The sequence below is a fragment of the Trichomonas vaginalis genome, chromosome I, assembly GCF_026262505.1.
Source record: "Trichomonas vaginalis G3 chromosome I, whole genome shotgun sequence".
NCBI classification, from domain to species: Eukaryota; Parabasalia; order Trichomonadida; family Trichomonadidae; genus Trichomonas; species Trichomonas vaginalis.
The window spans coordinates 23,494,685-23,517,356 of NC_067203.1; the positions used below are offsets into that span (position 1 = coordinate 23,494,685).

At 30.4% G+C, this 22,672-nt stretch overlaps 8 protein-coding genes and 2 pseudogenes across 10 annotated transcripts, besides 1 other annotated feature; 5 read left to right on the plus strand and 5 right to left on the minus strand.

Moving 5' to 3' along the window:
* Positions 1-13,332: part of a mobile genetic element that runs on past the window's edge.
* TVAGG3_1037680 (integrase core domain containing protein family) lies at positions 59-1,588 on the plus strand (the record flags this gene model as incomplete). Its single annotated transcript, XM_051255364.1, has 1 exon — positions 59-1,588. One exon carries the CDS (start codon positions 59-61, stop codon positions 1,586-1,588), a length of 1,530 nt encoding a protein of 509 aa, XP_051080938.1.
* On the plus strand, positions 1,608-1,880 carry TVAGG3_1037690 (uncharacterized protein; the record flags this gene model as incomplete). Its single annotated transcript, XM_051255365.1, has 1 exon — positions 1,608-1,880. The coding sequence occupies one exon, from the start codon at positions 1,608-1,610 to the stop codon at positions 1,878-1,880; it is 273 nt and encodes a 90-aa protein (XP_051080939.1).
* On the plus strand, positions 4,437-5,103 carry TVAGG3_1037700 (annotated as a pseudogene). The gene has a single exon. A coding segment is annotated over exon 1 (667 nt).
* TVAGG3_1037710 lies at positions 5,962-6,621 on the minus strand (annotated as a pseudogene). Its single transcript has one exon. A coding segment is annotated over exon 1 (660 nt).
* TVAGG3_1037720 (keratin-associated protein family) lies at positions 6,701-8,983 on the minus strand (the record flags this gene model as incomplete). The annotated part of the gene is made up of 1 exon (XM_001328376.1): positions 6,701-8,983. One exon carries the CDS (start codon positions 8,981-8,983, stop codon positions 6,701-6,703), a length of 2,283 nt encoding a protein of 760 aa, XP_001328411.1.
* A 2,101-nt stretch (positions 13,333-15,433) lies between the features above and the next one.
* TVAGG3_1037730 (protein of unknown function, DUF4108 family) lies at positions 15,434-15,877 on the minus strand (the record flags this gene model as incomplete). The annotated part of the gene is made up of 1 exon (XM_001328375.2): positions 15,434-15,877. The coding sequence occupies one exon, from the start codon at positions 15,875-15,877 to the stop codon at positions 15,434-15,436; it is 444 nt and encodes a 147-aa protein (XP_001328410.2).
* A 1,957-nt stretch (positions 15,878-17,834) lies between these two features.
* On the plus strand, positions 17,835-18,909 carry TVAGG3_1037740 (protein serine/threonine kinase protein; the record flags this gene model as incomplete). Its single annotated transcript, XM_001328374.1, has 1 exon — positions 17,965-18,909. One exon carries the CDS (start codon positions 17,965-17,967, stop codon positions 18,907-18,909), a length of 945 nt encoding a protein of 314 aa, XP_001328409.1.
* A 341-nt stretch (positions 18,910-19,250) lies between these two features.
* On the plus strand, positions 19,251-19,835 carry TVAGG3_1037750 (chromo shadow domain-containing protein; the record flags this gene model as incomplete). Its single annotated transcript, XM_001328373.1, has 1 exon — positions 19,251-19,835. The coding sequence occupies one exon, from the start codon at positions 19,251-19,253 to the stop codon at positions 19,833-19,835; it is 585 nt and encodes a 194-aa protein (XP_001328408.1).
* A 223-nt stretch (positions 19,836-20,058) lies between these two features.
* On the minus strand, positions 20,059-21,127 carry TVAGG3_1037760 (STKc CK2 alpha domain-containing protein; the record flags this gene model as incomplete). Its single annotated transcript, XM_001328372.1, has 1 exon — positions 20,072-21,100. One exon carries the CDS (start codon positions 21,098-21,100, stop codon positions 20,072-20,074), a length of 1,029 nt encoding a protein of 342 aa, XP_001328407.1.
* Positions 21,128-21,879: 752 nt separating this feature from the next.
* On the minus strand, positions 21,880-22,571 carry TVAGG3_1037770 (uncharacterized protein; the record flags this gene model as incomplete). Its single annotated transcript, XM_001328371.2, has 1 exon — positions 21,890-22,570. One exon carries the CDS (start codon positions 22,568-22,570, stop codon positions 21,890-21,892), a length of 681 nt encoding a protein of 226 aa, XP_001328406.2.
* Between the last annotated feature and the right edge of the window lie 101 nt (positions 22,572-22,672).

The window sequence follows — 22,672 nt, forward strand, 5'->3', positions numbered from 1 at the left end:
TGATACTATGATTCAAAGAGGCGGGCACCCTTAAAACACTTATTTTATTTTTATATAAATGAATAGCGTAGATTTAAAAAATTTAATTGATGATTTAGTACTTAATCAAAATTTTCTTAATTATTATGAATTAAAATCATATCTCCAAAAACATGATAACAATATAACGGGTGATGATATGGATTATTATTATTCGTATTATAAAAATGAAGTTTTGAAATATCATGATAAAATAATTTCTAAAATTAAAGACAAAATTAAAAATAATGAATATTCAAAGGGAAAAAGTAAATCACAACTTAAACAATTGAAAGATTTCAAAAATAAAGTATTAACAGAAGAAGATATTGATGAATTATATAAATTATATAAATTATATAATCCTGAGCCGCAAAAACCAAAGGAACAAAAACAAAAGGTGCAAAACGCCCAGGTCCTTCAGACCATAAATGAAGCACAAGCTTTAATTTATGATTCATTAGTTAAACCATATTCAGCCCGACTTTTAAATGAAGATCAACTTTTGGAATTCATCCTTCAACATAAACTCGAAGCGGGAAAGTATATCAAACCTTTATATACAGCATATTTAAAACAAATGAATAGAATACATCCAGAATTAATGAAGGGGGGAATGAAATCCAAAATCAAAGCAGATAAAATTAAACCACCTGCAACACCAAACCCTCCAACGACAGTACCTCCTCCTCCTTCAGTTAATCCTTCATCATTCACTTTATTATATCCATTTCAAACATTAAAGAAGCAAAAAGATTTTAAAAAGGATTTCAAAATATTAAATAAACCAACTGACCCAAAAATTCAACCGTTAAAGGAAAAATTTAGTCGCCCTTCATTTGCACCATATCCATATTCATACGAAATCGATCATTTAGAATATTCAAGAGGAAACGTTACTTATTTATTTGCCATTAACATTAACACCAGATATTTATATTGCATTCCGGTGAAAGGGAAAACAGAACAGGAAACAAGAAGAGCTATTCAATACTTACTAGATCATGAAAGAGTAGATAATATAAGGGGTGATGGTGATAAAGGATTTCAGGCAGCTATGGCTCATTATTTCCCACAAATTAATTTTTACTTTTCATCCTCTCCATATACGTTTCATAATAAAATAGTTGATGCGGTAATGAGAACTCTTAGAGATGCGTTAGGGGTTAATGGTCAGATATACTGGGATGGAAATCATGACTCCATCATACAGCAGTTAGTATATTATTACAATAATACATGGCATAGAACAATAAACATGAAACCGGTGGAAATGAAAAATGATATTTCAAAAGAATGGGAATATATTAGAAAGCAAATGGAAAGGTTGAATGATGTTAAACGTGAACAAATTAATTCGGGGCTCATGAATTTTAAACAAGGGGATAAAGTTTTGATTCATCTCGATTATGGAAAAACTGATAAATCAATGACAAAAAGAAGACGAAGATTTGACACAATAGCTGAATTTGTTAGATATATTAACGGCAATGCATTAGTTGAAGTTGACAATAAATTAATAGAAATTCCGATTTATTTTATTACTCCATTATATTTAAATAATATTTAATTTTTTTATTTCGTAAGAAATGAGTAACAACGAAGCAGTCAAGAGTCCAGACGATGAATATAAAAAGAAACTAAACAGAATTAAATCAAAAATATGTTATTACAAAAAGAAGCCACAATGTGGTGGGGTTGAAAACGATAAAGAGAGGAAAGAAATAATCGAAAAATTAGAAACTTATCGTTCAATCCTTAAACTGAGTGAAGCAAAAATAAAAGAATTTAATAGAATAAATAAATTGATTGGAAGAGATGAATTTAATAAAGATGAATTTTTAAACTCTATCCAAATTTAATTTTTATTCCTCTTCGACAACATCTCTCTTTCCATCATTACCGCATAACCACATTTTCTCAATTTTAGTGGTTTGTTATTTTTAACATGTTCTTGCATCATTTTTATCATTTCCTCCCTTGTTATGATTCGTGGTAAATTTTGAGCTTGTGGGGTATTCATTTATGATAAAAATAAAAATTTGTTATCACTTATTTTATCGTTAAGTGACTCAAAGAGTCCGGAGACAAAGTCTCATGGTTTTTAGGTTATTCAATAATTAATTATTTTTGCACAACCGAAGGTGCTACCATGTTACCATGTGCTACCAGGTCATTTAACTTCTCTGAAAAAGTGTGACAACATGACATTTTGACAACAGTTCAGGAGGAAGGTAGTTATGAATTATTTTTGCACAACCGAAGGTGCTACCATGTTACCATGTGCTACCAGGTCATTTAACTTCTCTGAAAAAGTGTGACAACATGACATTTTGACAACAGTTCAGGAGGAAGGTAGTTATGAATTATTTTTGCACAACCGAAGGTGCTACCATGTTACCATGTGCTACCAGGTCATTTAACTTCTCTGAAAAAGTGTGACAACATGACATTTTGACAACAGTTCAGGAGGAAGGTAGTTATGAATTATTTTTGCACAACCGAAGGTGCTACCATGTTACCATGTGCTACCAGGTCATTTAACTTCTCTGAAAAAGTGTGACAACATGACATTTTGACAACAGTTCAGGAGGAAGGTAGTTATGAATTATTTTTTGCACAACCGAAGGTGCTACCATGTTACCATGTGCTACCAGGTCATTTAACTTCTCTGAAAAGTGTGACAACATGACATTTTGACAACAGTTCAGGAAATATGATGCAGCCCAAAAATAAAGTTAGTTTTAAAATTATTTTTATTTTTTTATTCCTATATAAATGACAGCAACAAACAACAACAGCAACTATATCGTTTCTGATGAAAAAGTTATTGATTCATTAGCTGAGAATTAGTTGTGGCAGAAACTAAAACCCTCAACGAAAGAATTGGTGAAAACAGGATTGATTTACATAACTACCTCAAACATGATGGAGGAAGAGGAAGGAAAACTGGTATGCTTATTAGTAAATAAAATATCAAATTTAACGATTATAGATGTTGATATCAATAAATCGTACAATGATGAACTTAAAGAAACAGTTAGAAAAGACATTTTATCAAAACTTTCGGATAAAGATGTATCGTTAAAACCGCTTTCAGGAGGTCTTCACATTTATTGCAACACTAATTTCTTCTATGCAGTTCGAACAGAATGATTAAATGTTATTCCTGCAATGATTATGATATTGATATCATGACTTCTATGGATGATTCAAAGCGTTCTTTAGTGGTTATGGCTGATTCAAGAGTTCGCAAGAATGCAACAGAACCAATCAATACATACTCATTCATTCGTGGAAGTTATGATTCAACATTAACTAGAACAGTGAATGATATATTAAATGATTTGAATATTAAGGTAAGAGTTGAACAGAAGAATGAAGAAATAAAGACTATCATGAATGAAAACAAAGATGTAAACATTGACGATAAACTAGCTCAGAGCATAGTTGATGGCATCTGTGATTTTGAAGTACATAATGACGGTGGAAACATGAATTTAGAAAAAGAAATAACATTATTCACACTGTTTCAAGCTATTAATTCGTTACCGGATCATCATTAATTAATGAAGCATACGATAACGTTTATAACTTCTGCAGTTTAACAGAAAATGCAAAAAGTAATTTTGAAAAAGCACGTAGTAGATATGCACATTTAAATGACTTCTCCATTTGTTTAGTGAAGATTCTAAAACTATATCAAAAGGAATATTATGATGAATATGTTTTACCTTTATTACGTAAGCCAAAAATAACATTTGATATCAAACTTGATGACTCGTTTTTGATAACAGATATTAGACGCAAGGCTGAAAATCATCAGTATAAAAACAGTTCTGAAGTAATTGAGGATTTATCACGTGTAATCCGTTTTGTAGATTGTGGAAAAAATATTTCATTCAAAAGGACTATAATATCCACGACAAAATGAATCAAATATCATTTGTTCTTCAGTCAAACATGAAAGAGTCACTCAAAATGATTAAATTATTTAAAGAAGAAGGTAAAACCATAACAGCATGGGATGTACTACTAAATCAATTGTCTTCATTAACCGTTAAGGGTGTTTGCTTTAAATCTGATTCCCCAGATGTTTTCTCAACGTTTCAAGGTTATAAATACAACGTTCTCGAAAAACCAGATTACTCAAAAATTGAGATGTTTATGAATTTCATTAAAGAAGCCATTTGTGATAATAACGATGAAGTGTATAAATACCTTCTCGGCTGGATTGCATCAATGATTCAACATCCGGAATCAAGAATGAAACAGCAATTATTTTGAAAGGACTTCAGGGAACAGGTAAAAACAGATTTACAGACATTATTTCTGAACTTCTCGCTGGTTATTCATGTAAAAACATTACCGAAATAAGTGAGCTAACGGGTAATTTCAATTCAGTAGTTGAAAATAAAATGTTTCTTGTACTTAATGAACTCAAGAATGTGGGTGAAGACAGACTCGCAAACTTCAACGCTTTGAAATCAATTATTACGGATAATGAGATAAGAATTAATGAAAAGAATCAACCAGAAGAACAGCTCAGAACGTTGCAAACTTCATTTTCGTAACTAACAACGTCTACCCTGTCAAAATTGAAGTTGGAGACAGAAGATACGTAGTTTTAAGAGTTAATGGTAAATTCAAGGGTCAATTTGATTACTTCAAGAATTTAATGGATTCATGCACAAGGAATTTTATGATAATTTACTGACGTATTTTATGCAATATGACCTTTCATCATTTAATGTACGAATCATACCGATGACTGAAGCCAAACAAGATTTAATTGAATTATCATCAAATCCTTTAGATGTATGGATAAATACACATTATGATGAATTGTGTGCAGGTATGACGTGTGAAAATGCTCTATTCTGCAAACCATCAGACATGAAAGACAAAAACTTTCAAATGAGTATTAAGGATAAATGTGATAGGAAACATAGAAGAATAGACGGTAAACAAACATGGTATTATGTTTTGAAAGAAGAAATGAAAGGATTATATAAACAGGTTGAACCAAACGATAATGAGGAATCATTTACTGATGATGAAATACCTGTAAATGAAGCTTTATAAAGTATGATTGGAATTTATTTTTGAATAACCCATGATGTTGTCAAAATGTCATGTTGTCACATTTTTTCATAGAAGTTAAATGACCTGGTAGCACATGGTAACATGGTAGCACCTTCGGTTATTCAATAATTAATTATTTTTGCATTAATCCTGAACTGTTGTCAAAATGTCATGTTGTCACATTTTTTCATAGAAGTTAAATGACCTGGTAGCACATGGTAACATGGTAGCACCTTCGGTTATTCAATAATTAATTATTTTTGCATTAATCCTGAACTGTTGTCAAAATGTCATGTTGTCACATTTTTTCATAGAAGTTAAATGACCTGGTAGCACATGGTAACATGGTAGCACCTTCGGTTATTCAATAATTAATTATTTTTGCATTAATCCTGAACTGTTGTCAAAATGTCATGTTGTCACATTTTTTCATAGAAGTTAAATGACCTGGTAGCACATGGTAACATGGTAGCACCTTCGGTTATTCAATAATTAATTATTTTTGAATAACTGGGAAATAAATTTACGTCAAATATGCAATTTATAAAATCTTATGTCGACAGGCTACGTAGCACAGTGGTCAAAGGTGGTGTTATGGAGGGGTCAAGGTCTGTGGTTCGAACCGCGACAGCGCCGTATTTTCTTATTTTCTTTGTTTGTCTTGTTTGTCGTGAATAAAAAGTGTCATAAAAGTGCTCTATCTTCCACGGGAATAAATAAAAAATTTACTTTATTTCTTCTTTATTTCTTCTTTATTTCTTTGTTCCCGTGGAAGAAGGGTTTTGCTGTTTTTTCTCAGCCGAAATCAATGATTTTTTCATTTTTGGTGAATTCAATAAAAATAAATGGTTCATTTACTCACAATATTTTTGTACAAAACGACCCCAAACTTTTAACTTCTTTTCTGCAGCTTCAAATGCTATCTTAGCGAGTTCATATTCTCTAAATTCTCTCTTTAAATCTTCTTGTTCCCATTGGTCTAGTTCGTATGGAGAATCTCTATAACCATAATATATCTCACGTTCATGTTCTAATTGTTTTTCACACATTTTTCCAACTTCTTCTTCGAACAAAGGTTTAGCATTCTCCACTGTATCTTCGAGTTCTTCTTCATCTAACTTCTCATGAACTTTCTTGTCTATGGAGTCCATAATATCTTTGACATAAAATGCATACTTTACAGAGCACCATTCAGCAACAAAATGAACGAGGTCAGCATGTATGTAAATACCTTTGAATTCATTCATGAACCCTTTGTAAGCTCATAAAATGCTTGTTTTGAGGTCGAGCCACTTTTGGCTCCACCGTATTCGTTCATCCAAAACTCAAGAATTTCCTGCATTTTAGTACTATTGAGAAATCTGTTTAAATGGTTTAACTTTCCTGCTTCTCTTCCATCTTTGTTGCATTAATGTAACCATCCTTGTCTCTACGTAAGACTTCAATACCATTATAAGTGCCTTTTGTGAATGTTTCGCCATTAGATTTGTTCGTGAACGTCTGTGCTTCGACCGACATTACTGTTCTTACATACAAAATAAAAAAATAAATAAAAATAATTTTAAAACTAATGAAATTAATTATTTTTGGACTGAATTCATTGAACTCTATACCATGCGAATACAGTCATATAGGGAGGCATGTAATCTTTACTCTGTCCCGTCGTTTGTGTATATCCTGAAACATTATGTGTATGATTACCTGAACCCTGTGTATCGCTCCAGTAACAATTAATAGCAAATTTAACTTCATCTTTAACATCATACCCTTTACCTTTTATCATTCCTGACCAATCCCAATATCTATGCTTATGCCATCCTGCTTCAGTTGTGTTTAAATTAACGTAATGACTATGAGCAGGTAAATTTTCGCCCGTAATTGTTTTACTTCCTCCTGTTTGTTTTGATGAGTTAGCACAATATAAGAAACGATCGGTTATTTGTTGCCATGTACCAAAACCTAAAACACTTGCCGGATTTGTTGAGTTCATTGACGTATATATTGAACCAATGGGGTAAATCATCTCAAGCATTGTATTTAATTTAGTATTAACCCATTCCTTATCTGCTTTCTCCTTTAACTCAGTATTAACGTATTCCTTATCTGCTTTCTTCTTTAACTCAGTATTAACATATTCCTTATCTGCTTTCTCCTTTAACTCAGTATTAACGTATTCCTTATCTGCTTTCTTCTTTAACTCAGTATTAACATATTCCTTATCTGCTTTCTTCTTTAATCCATTATGAATATTGAATTTATTATATAATATTGAAATCGTGTAAGAAGTTAAAATTGGTATTGTCATCAATATTAACATATTATTTTTGAAAATTGCTTTTTTAACATCTTGAAATTTTGTGATTTCAGACCAATTTTTTCCATCACTACTGATATTTACTAAATCACCACATCCAAAAGCAATGAAATACCCATCAATATAAAACAAATTTGTAAATCTATAATTTTGAGTAAATTTTGGAGTGAATGAATAAACCAATTTCCATCTTGGTGTTTTCTCTGGATCCTGTGAAAAATCTTGTGATAAATAAATATGTCTGTTATAACTTACAGGATATGAATACACCATACTACCTGAAACAAGAACACAAACATTTGAAGCATAACATAAAGCTTCGATGTCTCCATCAGCTTGAAAAATTTGTTCAAATTGACCTTGTGATATTGAAGATGATCTATAAATTTTATCATTTTGTAGGATAAAATACATGTTGTTAATGTAATACCACTTACTTGTATAATCAATTTTCAAATCTGATGACATCATACTAAACATATAATAATTTATCCCATCCTCACTAATGAAAATTTGATTGACTTCATAAATTAGTACCCATTTATTATTAACACATCTAATAGGATTATTTGGATATTTAAATTTAACATCTTGATTTAAATTACATTTGAACCATTGGATACAATCGAATGAATAACAAGGGCAAAAATCATTTCCAACCGTTATCATTCCCATAAATTTGCCGTTATTATATTCAACATAAAAAATTCTTGGATTAATGATTGGCTCTCGTGTATCAGGATTCAAAACGGATGGAGTAAATGATTCATAGTTTTTAAAATCATTTGTTTTAAAATAATAAAGCGCTCCACCTGTATAAAATAAATACATGGTCACTCCATCGAAACATATCCATTCAATATCTTCAAATGTTTTATCTGATGATTTCATAAAATTTAAAAATGATGGGGTAAAATAAACCTCTGATTGTTTTATTTCTTCATTAACAAATGATATATCAGCTTTCTTTGCTAACTCAGTATTAATGAATGAAATAACTTTTTCCTTATCTGCTTTCTTCATTAACTCATCGTTAACATAAGTTTTATCCGCTTTAAGGTCTAAACATCCTGAAACCCATCCTGTATCGGCTTTAGCTTTTAAAATCTTTGATGTCCGTTCATTATACCATTCAACTCTTTCTTTAATTTCATTATCTTTTTCGTCAACATATTCCTTATCCGCTTTCTTCACTAACGCAGCAGCAACACATTCCTTATCTGCTTTCTTCATTATGTCATTTAGGAAACCTTTTATGAATTCCTCATTTAAATTAAATCTTCCAATCTTCAAAACTTTAGGAAATGCATTTAATGCGTAATATCTCTGTTCTTCTGGTGGAATTGATGTTATATCATCCGTTATTCCTTTAATTTTTGAATTCATAAATAAAATTTCTTTTATATTTGATATCACTGCACCACCTTTGCAAACGAATTCGAAATGGTCATTTTTCAATACTATCTCCAAATCTCCATATTTCAACATTTGCGTTTGTTCTGCCGTCTTTGAATTATATGCATATATGGCGTATGTAATGGTCTGTGGTTGCTGTTGTTTAATCATTTATTACGATTTAAAAATAAATATTTAATCTGTTATCTCATCAGCTTTTTTCTATTTGAAATTGCCATAATATTTCATTCATAAATTCTAAATCACAATCAAATAGGTCAGTTATTCTAAATTTAATATTTGATAAATCTTTTGAATGAAGAATAAATGAATTCCCGGATAATTGAAACGGATATGATAAAGAAAATATGTTTAAGTTGATGGATAAAATGTTTTGTATTGATGGGTAAGAGTTAGGGTCTAATGTTTGATGTGAAAATCTCATTGGGGTATTAACTTTATCACATTTGATTAAAATGAAATTAGAACCAGTGTCAGAATACAAAACATCCCCAACATCTTTTTCAAAATTTAATATCCCCAACAATGAACGAAGACGAGGAGTACAAAATTTAATTTTCAGCGGAAATTTAATAAGGTTATTTATTTCATCAAGTTCAAAAAGTTTATCAGGTTTTGATTTAAAATTTTCTTCATACCATACGATAAATGATTCATTTAAATAACTTAAAATCATGTTAATATCCCATTTCGTTATCACATTATTTATATACATATCATACGTTTTTAGGTCTACGACCCGCCGCTATGCGGCTCATGGTCATCTTTAATAAATGATATATAATCTGAAGGGTCTAAAAGAATGGGATTAAATTTACCACTCACAGAAACGAGAGTAACATTATAAATTCCGCTAACTGTTAAATTTAATTCACAGTTATTATTCGAAATAATATTGATAATTGACATTTTTTTATTACGATTAAAAATATGGTAAAGCGTTATTTTCCAGTGATAAATAAAACTAGAATAAGATTACCTCAAGAATTCATAAATTCAACGAATAAGAAATTCATTCATGTTATAAATTTTAGTGTTTTCAGAAAATATGAGTCGATGTCATATTCATCATCAGGTTATATTTCACTTCATTCAAATTTAGTTCAATCAAACCCATATAATGACCATTTCATAAGATTTTCAGATGGTATTAAAATGTAATTGATAGATTAAAATATGAACAGATTGACAATATCGAATTTTTGGAATTTTGGTTTAAATATCCCGATGGAAAAAAGATTGAAGTTAAAGATAAAGCTGATACTATAACAAAAACAATTACAATGACCGATCCGGATAGTGGGGAACAAAAAGAAATAAAACAAACGATAGAAACTGGTGAAAGGTCAATTATTATCGATTATGATGCAAAGGATTATTATTCGATAATGTTAATGCTTGAATATTAAATAGCCTTAACAAAGAATTTTTCAAGTGATATTTTATATTCATCAACTATTTTATTATAAATATCATTATATGTAAATGAAGTTCAGTTGTTGTTCCGTTCTTTGATATCTTAATTGTGCTAATATCCTTTATAGGATTTATTTTTGCAACTGTTCCGCAGCATGAAACCTCATCATCTATGAAAAATTGAATCTTCACGTCTGAATCTTGAACATCACAAAGAATGGCGATAATGTGAATTAATGATTCATAAGGTAAAATAATTAACGGATTGGTCAATTAAATTTATTATTGAATCATAATTATCAGTTATGATATCACGGTAAATTTTCATTAATTCAGAATTAATGTCTATTTTATATGGCGCATTGCGACTGTAATCGTAGATTCCTGGGTTCTCGATGTTTGATGAAAGAGGTGGGGGGTATGTTGGATAAGTGGGAATTTCAACAGGTTCTTTACCAGGTTCAGATAAAATGATTGGGTCTCCATTCTCACGTTTTCTTCATTCTCCTCATTCTTCGGTAAGTCACGAGTTAATAAATTTGGTTGAGTTGCTGACCTTGTTAATTCAGGACTAACATTAACTTTAACATTTTGAATAATTCGTGATTTATCATCATTTACGTTATAACCAACCGTAATCTCTGCTTTTGCGTTAGTGTTCTTTTGACTAGTGAAACGTCTTCTCATTTATATTCGAATAAAAAAATATATTTAAACTTTTATTTTGCTGGAACTTTTGAATCTATTATTTCCTGTATTTGTTCATGAAGTTGATTTTTAGCATTTTCATCGAAATTAATAGACCGAATATATTCATTAATTGCATTCTTATAATCATCTGATTTCTCAAATTTTCTTTTATCTGATTCCTTAACTAAATCATAAGTTAAACCTCGTTGCTGATATAATGGTTTCTTAATTAAATCTTTGAATGCTTGAGATAAAGCACCTGATGCAATTCTTGCTACTATAATTGGTTGGAATTGCTGTTTAAGTTCATCTTTAACATTTGCGAAACTGGATCGAATAAAGCAACTTTAAAGAATTTCTTAGCTGGAATTTCAGGTCTTAAATTTGCATATTGACCATCAAACTGGTTAAATATCGTGGTAATCCATCCGGTCCCTCTTCAATAGCATTTAATTCTTCATTGAAATAAGAATATGGATTATGACGGTATGAATTAATTGGACCATTTTCACCTTCTCCAATGTATTGTTTAACAGCTTTTCCATTTTCATCAAATTGCATAGGATAACGTTCATTATATGCTTTACGTTTAGGATAATCCGTCATTGTTAATTTATACCCATTTATGACTTTAATATTTCCTTGACCATCAGTAACGAAAACTTCATTTATTCCATCAGGTTTTCCATTTGGACCCGTAATGTCTGCTTCGTGTGCTTCCCAATTTGGTCCATGACGTTTGGCATATGCTTGAGCTTCTGGTAATGTTAAAACGTTTCTCATTTGTTTAACATCCTTTTGAAGACCGGCAACAATGTGGACTAATTCTTTCATTCCGTCTGGAACTTTCATAGTTCTATTATATGCACCCTTTTTGTTTGTTCCTTGTTTTAATGGAACCTGTAGAAGATTTGCAATTTCTGTCATGTTTAATTATAAATAAAAAATAAAAATTAATTATAAAAAGTTATTCGAATTTAATGGAACCTTTATTTAAATCAACTATTATTTTTCCATGTTCTCCTAATTGTTGATATTGTGTGTAAAGTTCATTAATGCTCATTGGTAAATTCACTTGATAAAGCATAACGTTCAACTGTTGACGACTAAAACCACTGAAAATGAAAAGGGTGGACAGGTTTGATTTAATGTTTGTGCTTAATGCTTTAAAGTATTGAACAGCCATGAAGAATGAACACTGAATGTGTCGACATTGAGTTAATAATTGATTAAAATATGATTTCTCATTAGTTATTAGTTTTGATTTCACGCATCATCTAGAAAAATGAGTGAATGCAAAAATTCTCTATCAAAATTTGAAATAGAAAGTGTTTCAAATAATTCATCCCGTTGTTTATCAATAATTTTATCCTCTAATCCTTGCTTCTTGATTGTATTATATAATTCTTTATACATTAAAAAGTTTTTTAAATAATCTTCTGCTTCTTCTTGTGATAAATAAATAATTGGAATTTTGATTAAATGCTTTAAAGATTCAAATGTATCATCTGAAGGTGAACCTGAACGGTTGATATAAATTAACACATGTGAATAGGGTGAAGTGTTAGCAATAATGATAATTTGTTTTAATATCGTTAATGTTTTACCTTTATTTTGTTTACCAATTGCTGCAGTGATTGAATTTAAGTAACATTCAGAATATGGAATTTTCATTAATTTTTCCTTAGATAGAGCATTTCTATTATCACTCAATGCTTCATTAATCATATCATCTACGTATGTATTATATACTCCTGCTAATTCTTCATAAGGGTGGATGAATTTAAATCCATTTAATCAAAAATAAATTTATAATTTTAAACATTTCTATTCATCAATATTTCATCATATGAACTTCTATACTGTGGTGGTGTACCTGTTGGATGATATTTCAAACCTTCATCCGGTGTCCATGTCCAATATGTAGTCCTAGTAAACCAAACCTGAGGAGGATTTGTCACCTTTGAACAGTAAGTGTCATTTTCACCCTGAATGATTGGATAAGCTTTCACTTGTACTGTAACTTGTGAGTTGAAAGTTTCTAATCCATCAAAGAATATACCCGCTCCATCACGTTGAACTGGAATAGTGCATAAGAATGAAGTTTGGTCTTTCCATGTTCTAGCTAATGGCGTGCCATTATCATCATTCAGTGGTCTAGTTAATGAGTCCTCGTATTCTTCTGTGCATTCATTCACTCCATCTAAATCAGAAGCTTGAAGCATACGTGTAAAGAATATGTCACCCACTGTGGTCATCGCTTGATCGGGGAAGTTTCTGGAATCTATAGTGACCTGAAGACCTCGAAGCATTGGATTTTCTAAAACCGTTCTTTGCATTGCATTCTTCGGAAATGTTAACACAACATCTGTAACATTATGAAGAGCGTATGAGAAATCTGAGCTATACCTTCAGGAGTGATGCAACCTCCATTTAGTGAACGAACGTCAATATGTTGAGCTGGAATCATGAATGGATCTTCCTTACTGAATAAACGTGGTATTGCTTTAACTGATTCTTCAATTAAACCGTATCCTGGTGTAATGCATTTATCCTCTAAAACTTCCATCTTTGTGCATGAAATAATAACGTCTTCAACTGTTGCGTCAGCAGATGTAGCGGCTAAGCTTGTAATTAATTTGGCAGGAAGTCCGATTTGTTGGAATTTGCGATCATATTTATAAACATGATTCATAATCTTTTCATAATTTTCATCAGTTATCTTTTCATAAACGTAATTTTGTAAATCAGCAACTCTTAACGGGTCAACCTGACAAAATACTAAAGTATCCCTGAAAACATAATATTTAAGAATGATTTCACCAAATGATTTAGGATAATCATCGAACGCCTGAAATGCTAACAAATCATTTACCGGAATAATCATATCAAAAGTGACATCAACTTCTTCATTTGCTTTCTTGAAAACTTCTGAAGGGTCAATATATTTACCACATACTGAGTTATCATATTTTTGAACATTATTATATAACGAATGAACAAACTTTTTAACTTTCCTTTCTGATTTTGGTTTATATGTTGCAAATGCGAAAGATTCACGGGCGCAATCCATCTGAAGATAACCGGCATCACCTCTTTCGGTTTCTACTTCTAATTGTTTAAAGCTTTGATTTGATGATTTATAACCAACGAATAAACGCATGCATTTAAAAGCGGCATCACATGTGAAAGCTTTATTTGAAACTAGAGTTGCTTTAACTTTGCGTTTAATATATGTGTCACCTAATTGGTTCACATCATGAGCCGGATTTGTAATTCTTAAATGAGTTTGTTTATCATCAAAATATGGAGCATCAGAGTCATAGCATGAACTTTCAAGTTCTCTATAATATCTTCTACCGTCATTCTTTGCGAATATTTCATTTATCTTTTCGAATGAATGAAATACATTTCCATTAATCGGTTTAGTGTTTGGCACTAAATAGTTAGTCGTCATTTATTATTAAATAAAAAATCAAAATTAAAAGATGAAAATGAATTTTTAATTTTAATGAAATAATCAACTATGGCTGCAGGATTCTTTAAGAAACTGTGGGATAAAGTAAAAAGAGGAGCGCATAAAGTTTGGGAAATGAAGAAAGGAGCAAATTGGATATTTAAGAATAAAGAAGCAATTAGTGACGTTGCTGAACAAATAGCACCTAATGTTCCGGTAAGGGAAGTATTAAATAAAGGAGATAAAGTTTATCGTCGACTACAACCGATACTAAGATAAAAATAATATTTATTTATTTTTCCACTATCTACCCCTATTTTATTAAGTATTCCTTCAGCAATTCCACCAACTGCGTTACCTGCTTGTGCTCCCATCGCTGGATTACCTGCTTTAGCACCTAATACTCCACTATGATAGTTCCTGCCGTTTTCGCTACTGGTGCCAAAAAGTTTGCAACGGGTTTAATAATCTTTTGATGAACCCAACTTGCAGCTTTCTTAATTCCTTCCCATAATTTTTTAAAGAATCCTGCCGCCATTCTGATTTAATATTAATTAAAAAATATATTTCATCACTTATATTCTAATTTTTATTTAATGATAAATGAAACCGATTTTAAAAATAAATGAAACAGAGGAGGAAGAAATAAATGAAAGTGAAAATGTTCAACAAAAAATAAACGTTGTTAAACCAATTACTGAAATAAAAATTTTTTCATCTGTTGATGAATTTAATGACTATTATGCTAATAATAAAAAATTATTTGAAGAATTGACAACATGTAAATTGAATAAAATGTTTAAAGTTGAGGACAGAGTCCAAGACCCGGAGGGTCATGGATTCAAAATTTCAAAAATAAAAGGTGTTGTTAGTTTAAAATCTATTCCTCAATCAAGAATCACCTCATTAATGAAAATTGATGATTTAACAAAAAGAATAGAAATTATTGAAGAGCGAATAAATCAAATTATTGATTTCATAAATCATGACTCGTTGAGCCCGGGTCCTTAAAGCTCAAGGCACAAAGTGCCCAGGACTTAAAGTCCATCACTGAGTTCAAGGTTATATTCATCAAATATTTCATTATTAAATGCAACTTCTGCTAGTTTATTTATTTTTTCAATACGATCATTTGAAAGTCTATCGTTTAATTTTTTCTGAAGTTTTTCATTTTCTAGTTCTGAAACTTTATTTGGATGATATTTAAACCCGTTAAATTCTTTTTCCTCAGTTTTGATCATTAATTTACAAAGAACTTTTGTGGTTGGAATTCGTTTAAACCATTTATCATTAATATTTGTTATAAATTCAATATCTGGAATTAATTCCCAAATTTTTGCATTTTCAATTAATTTATTATCAAATGCAAAAGCAATAGGTTTAATATTAAACTTACCTTTATAATATATACTTTCTACATAATCATCGAAATAAACATCTACTTGTTTAACATTTTCAAGAATTGGTGAAAGAACATCCATTAATTGATTGACGGTTACGAATCTTGATCCACTCATTTTCATACGAATTAAAAAAATAAATTATTCAAAAAATGTAAGACATGAATTTTTAAAGTTTATTTTTCATTCATGAATGATAATTATATCTGATTTCTTTTACTCTCTCATACATACTAGATTTGAAGAATTCGGAACTTTTACCATAATCTCCTAAATGTTTTCTTATCCCCAACGTGTGCCAGTTATTATATGAAACTGAATAAACTTTATCTTTATCTTTACACCTTTCATCACTTCCAATATATTTATATCTCAGTTTTGATTTAGCATTTTCATATTCATTAACGTTTAATAATTCACAGTCTTCCTTTTTAAATTGATGTTTAAGATATTCAGGATTTAATACTCTACGTTTATATGCTCCTAACTTAGTTCTAAAGGTTTTTCTACAAAATTTAGGAATTCCATCCTCTTTAATGTCATCAATGATTTCCATTTCATTATTTTCAATTTCTTCTTCTCGTTTATGAGGTCTTTGATTATGACTCCATTGATTCCATGAAATTAAATATTCTTTATCATTATATTTATACCTCATTAGCTTATTTTGGCTTTCATATTCATTTAATAATTCACAATCTTCATTTTTAAATTGAAGTTTAACCCATTCAGGATTTAAACAATGTTTAATTAATCGCGGAATATCTGACATCATCTATATATAGCTTCTTTTATAAAAGATAAAAAAATAAATTATTTTAAAATTAATGTTAATTTTTTTAATGATTTATAAATAAATATATTTTAATGCATCGTCTATATATAGATGAAACAAAAAAAGTCACTAAACCCGCACTCATCTACTACTATTCTATATGATTTGATTCAATATTTGTATTTTCATGATCAATAAATAAAACCCTTGTTAGTACAGAATATCATGTCATGTTTATGAAATTCTTTCTTTCATAAATCCCATTATACTAGAATGTGAAAGAATGTGAAGATATAATGTGAATAATGGGACTCAAGATATTGCACATCATAAAAATATGTCAAATATTACTCACCTTTTCAAAATATAATGAATCGATACAACAATTGAGATTCTCCGATTATCTATTAGAAAGAGAATTTGATTTGTCAATAATACTAATATATTTTATGCCAAATTCATTTCATTCCCCTGTAATTATTGGATTTTTAATCATTTTGAATATATATTTATATTGTTTGACAGCGTAGTTTCGATTAAGTTTTAAAGAATATTAACATAGTGTAAGAGTAGAGCATTAGACCGTTGATATTGATAGATTGAAATATTTTAGTCTATATCACTCCAATTATAAAAAAGAGCGTATTGCAAAAGAAGGTATATCATAAAATTATAACAGATGGGCACTATTCAAAAATTTTACGTATCTGACTAAATTTTGTCCTACCAACTTAAATTTCAAATGGTGAAAATGCATTACCTGCTTAAATGCTATAATTATATCAGGAGAAATAATGAAATAATGATTGCTGACTTTTGAGAGAATTTTTACAACATATATTAATTTTATTATTTACATATAGGAATGATGTTGAAGATATTGTATTCATGTTTTTGTCAATTCAAATAATAAAAAGGATCTATTCAAAATATAAAAAGAACAATTGATTTGCGATAGATAATATGCTATCAAACATAGCATTTCGATTAATTTTCCAAGTTTTTTTGAACAGTTTGAATCATCGAAATCAAATCTCTGAAATTATTTTTCAATCTACAGTTCTGAAAATATGTAGTAACAATATAATTAATTTGTATATATGAACTTTTTTATTTACTCTTTTTTTATTCCAAAAATTGATTTGGGGCAGAAATGCGAGTTACTTTCCATAGTTGTTCATTGATTAAAACTTCCCATATTCTTCACAAATTTTTGCTATATTGAATCTATATATTTATGCATATAAGTCAATATTTATCCCTCGAATTGTTTTTTTATGGCTCTCAATTTTGGAAAGATGCTTTTGAATTTTTTTCAAACACCCATTCAATTATAAATGGCTCTACACATTCAATCTTCAGAAATATATTTTTCAATTTCATTATTTAATTCATGAATCCAGGAGAGATTGAATACTTCAAGCAGCATGATATTCAGATAATCAGCTCCATAGGTGAAGGCGGCTATGGCTCTGTCTATTATGTCTACTCTTCAACCTATAAAACCTATTTTGCTTTGAAGAAAATTCCCCAAAAGAACTTTAAACAAGCTGAAATAGACTGCCTGATGACATTAGATGATCCAAATATAGTTCGCCTTTATAAATATTATAAATATGAGGATAACTTTTACCTTTTAATGGAGTATTGTCCGAGTGACCTTAATAAGCTTTTAGCAAATAAGCAAAAGATGTCTAATCCTGCAGTAGTTCAGAAGATAATCAGTGATGTGATAAAAGCAGTTAAGGCTTGCCACCTTATTCAGATAGCTCATGGCGATATCAAGTCATCCAATTTCTTGATTGATTCCTATGGAAGAATTAAGATATGCGACTTTGGAATGTCCACAATGTACACTCAATCTAATTGTTCCACGTCTTTATTCAAGGGAACATTACATTTTATGGCCCCTGAGGTGTTTAGTATCGGCCATTATGATCCAATTCGTGCAGATATTTGGTCTCTTGGTGTTACTCTCTATGTAATCGCTACTGGATATTATCCATTTAATGGACTTGATCAGCACGCTTTGCAGGATAATATTACAAAGGGATTATATAATCAAGATGCTGTACATGATCCCTTTCTCAAAGATCTCATTGCTGGTTGCCTTGAAACAGATTTGACTTACCGTTCAACAATCAGCGAATTATCCACCCATCCTTACTTCTCTAAGACATTTGTAAATAGAGGAGAGAGAATTCCGCTCAAGAAAGGAGAAATTGTACGACCAAATGCTTCATCATCCCTCAGGATTTCAAAACATAGATCTACACCACTATTTTCCGGTCTTTCTGCTTCTAGAGTTCATTTGATTCAAGTTGAGTCACATCAATAAAAATTTTGTTTGTATTTTACTAATTAACATTAATTTTTATGCATGATAGAGTCTATTTCTCCATCTAATGAAGAATTACAGAACATTTAATGAAAATAATCGGTTCTTTTCGATTAGATTTCGGACAATAAGTCTTAAATTAACTTGTTTCTTATGTGCAATTAGCATATAGCTTGTGTATATTATTAAATAGATATCAAATGCATCAGATATCTATAATTATTTAGTGATGAATACGAATATGTTTTCCATTTTTTGGCGACAAGCATGAAAAGCTCTACACACTTGTGTGGATATATATTTTAGTTGAATCATTGAACATAAAACATTTGTCACTTTTAATGTCATCTTCTTCCTCATCAGATTATTCTTCTGGGGAACAAGAAAACGGCGAATTCACTGTTGAAGAAATCCTTGATGATATTAAAAAGGACGATGGAGAAATACTCTATCTAATTAAATGGAAAAACTATGGCGATGAATCAAATACATGGGAACCAACAGAATCCTTAGATAATTGTCCAGAAAAACTCAAAAAATATCTGGAAGAAAAGAAAGAAAAGGAAAAACTAACTAAATCAAAACTAAAATCAAAGAAAATACCTCATATTCAGCTTGGAAAATTAGCAAATTTGTATGATTCTATCAAAAAAGAGCAAATTGGACATCCTGTTAAAGAAGAACCGCCGGTTGTATCTGAACATGACCATAAAATGAGTTTATTAGAAGCAGAATTACAAAATTTAATTGCAGTAAGACCAAATATTGTCTATGCATGTAAAGAAGTAGATAACGAGAAGGTATATTATGTCAGTGCTCAAACAATAAATGGTGAGACTAACTTTCCTGTATCATCTACTGCATTAAAGTTGTATAAACCTGAATTAATAATCAATTACCTTGAAAACAAGATAAGATATGAATAAAACTATTGTTAGATATTATTTGTTAAAATCAACCTGTATTTTTATTAAATTTATTTTTCTTATATTTTATTTAACTTAAATAAGCTTTTAAACCGAACAACTATTATGGCTATGAGTTACAAAAGCCATCATCAAGCCCTAGATGTTCAAAGTGAAAAGAAATTTAAAAAATTCTTTTGGATTTAATTTATTAAACAAATAAAACATTTTATGATTTGAACAAATATATAAAAGAGTTAATTGGCTTGAATATTTCGAACAGGGTCAAAATAAGGATGCTTAAGCGCTTCAAAGGCTGTAATTCTTTCCTGGTGATCATATCTAAGGCACTTCTCGAGGAGATCAAGAGCTTCTGGCGAAACAAGGTCTTGATTTCCCAAATTAATATGTGAATTTAGTGGTTTTGGTTTCTTCTTGAAAATAGTCTTTGGGAGACCATCAGGAAGCGGAAGTCCGTATTTATCCATGTACTGCTTGAGCTTATCGCCACCCAACTCCGAAGAAATCTTCTTAACCATATCTAAGTCGTCGCTTCCTCTGAAAAATGGATCTTTCTTGAATATTAATGATGCCATTGTCACGCCGAAGCTCCATATATCAACAGAGTAATCGTAGCACTGATAATCTAACAATAATTCAATCGGTTTGAAATTACGTGAAGCAACGTGGATGCTGTAGCGAGTTTTTGGAATATAAAAGTCTGCTAATCCCCAGTCGATAAGTCTTAATTTTTTTTTAGATCTGTCGTATAGAACATTCAACGGTTTTACGTCACGATGCATAACTCCCTGAGAGTGGGAATAATGTATCGCTCTCATAAGTTGAAATAAGTAAAATCTGGAATCTTCATCGTTAGTAGTTTTAATCATTCTATCAAATCCAATTCCATTTACGTGTTCAAAAACAAAACTATATTGCTGGGTCTGTGGATTTTGGACGACTGATTTTAATTTGACTATATTTGGACCGTTCCATAGGTTTTCTAGGATTTTTGCCTCGCGATTATATTTTTGAAGACGAACAGGTTTCAAAACTTTAATTGCAACGATGGTATCGCCTTTTTTTGCCGTAAAAACGTCACTATATTTACCAGTGCCTATCCAGTCTACAAGGAGATATGGTTCCGGTGACTCCCGCGGGAGTTCGTAATTATCTACATCGTACCATTTAGGGCCTTTTTCGGTATTGACGTTGGCGTATACAAGAGAAACTGTCTCAATGTTGTACTTAGGGTTCTCGCGCTGAATTGCTCGTCCCCTATTCATTGGTAAGAAGTTCTCAAAATAGTAAACGATAAGAAAATTAATACAAAAGTGAGGCTGATGGGCTAATGGTTATGAAAATAGAATCGGAATTTGTTTTACGTATCAATACAAAGATAAAAAGTTACCGGATTTTTTTATTTCCTCTTTTTTTTCCCTTCGTCTCCCATAAAACTGATATTGAGAATTTTCAAATTAAATGTTTGAAATGGCTTGCTTATAAGTTAATTTATTTAGTTATTGATTCAAAGTCATGTTTAATAAAAGATATTTTTATGAAATGAATGATAACCAGATATTTAAACATTTATACCAGTGTGTATTCTATTTCTAGAGAAAACAAATTGATTGGTCATTTACTAACATTACATAGACGAATAGAAATTCAAAATGTTTGCTATTTCAATCAAAAATAATTAATTTTCAATATAATTTCTGGAAGTTAGTTATCATTCTTGAAAATAATCCTTTTATGAACAGAATTCATATACCGTTCTCTAATTGAAATATTTATTTCATGATCACTATTACATGAACTGTTAAAGCAAGTATCATAATATAATCCTAACCAATATATCAATTTGTGAAATGTTTTACTACGTTGGACATAACAGAAGGCGAATAACTCAAATAATTTCACGATTATTGAAAGGTTGAAGATAATTTGTACTGGGACATTATGTAGTTATCTGCAGATATGTTAGTACATATATAAAATAGATTTCGATATGAAATATAGAAATATAGAAATATAATATTTAATAAATACAATCCAACATAAAATCGCTTTATCTATTCATTTTCCTCCTCCTCTTCTTCAATAACAATAATAATTTCTTCCTCTTCTTCGTATTCTTCTTCTTCATCAACCTGTTTTGCTGGAACACGTTTTGAAGGTAGTTTTTGTGGCGCAGAAGCTGGTTGTTGTTTAGGTGGTGCAGCAACTGCAGGTTTTTGTGGAGCAGCTACTACTGGTTTTGGAGTATTTTTAATGGTATTTTGTACAGGTTTTGGTTTTGGTTCTGGCTCTGGTTCCTCTTCTTCCTCTTCTATTATCACGATTTCGATAATTTCTTCTTCCTCCTCATAATCCTCTTCTTCATCATCTTGATTATTTTTCTGAGAAGTTGTTGGCTGAACTACTTTTGTATCGGGTTTGCTTACTACAGGAGCTTTATTTGTAGTATTTTCTTTTGGTTTTTGTAATTCTTTGGGAGGATTTTGAGGAATTGGTTTTTGTACTGGTTTTTCTGGTTCCTCTTCTTCCTCTTCAACAACAATAATCTCGACTATTTCCTCCTCTTCCTCTTCTTCTTCCTCTTCGACGATTATGATCTGTTTCGGTTCTTTTTTAGCTTGTGTTGATTCTTTTGGATTTTCCTCTTCTTCCTCCTCTTCTTCAACGATTATAATTATCTCTTCTTCTTCGGCATAGTCCTCTTCCTCTTCGGCAATTTTTTTCTTACTACTCATTTGTCACCTTTTGACATCTATCAATCAGAATTGATGTCATACACAAAATCTGTGGCCATTTGTACTACTCTCAAAATATTGGATTTGTGGATGTGAAATGCA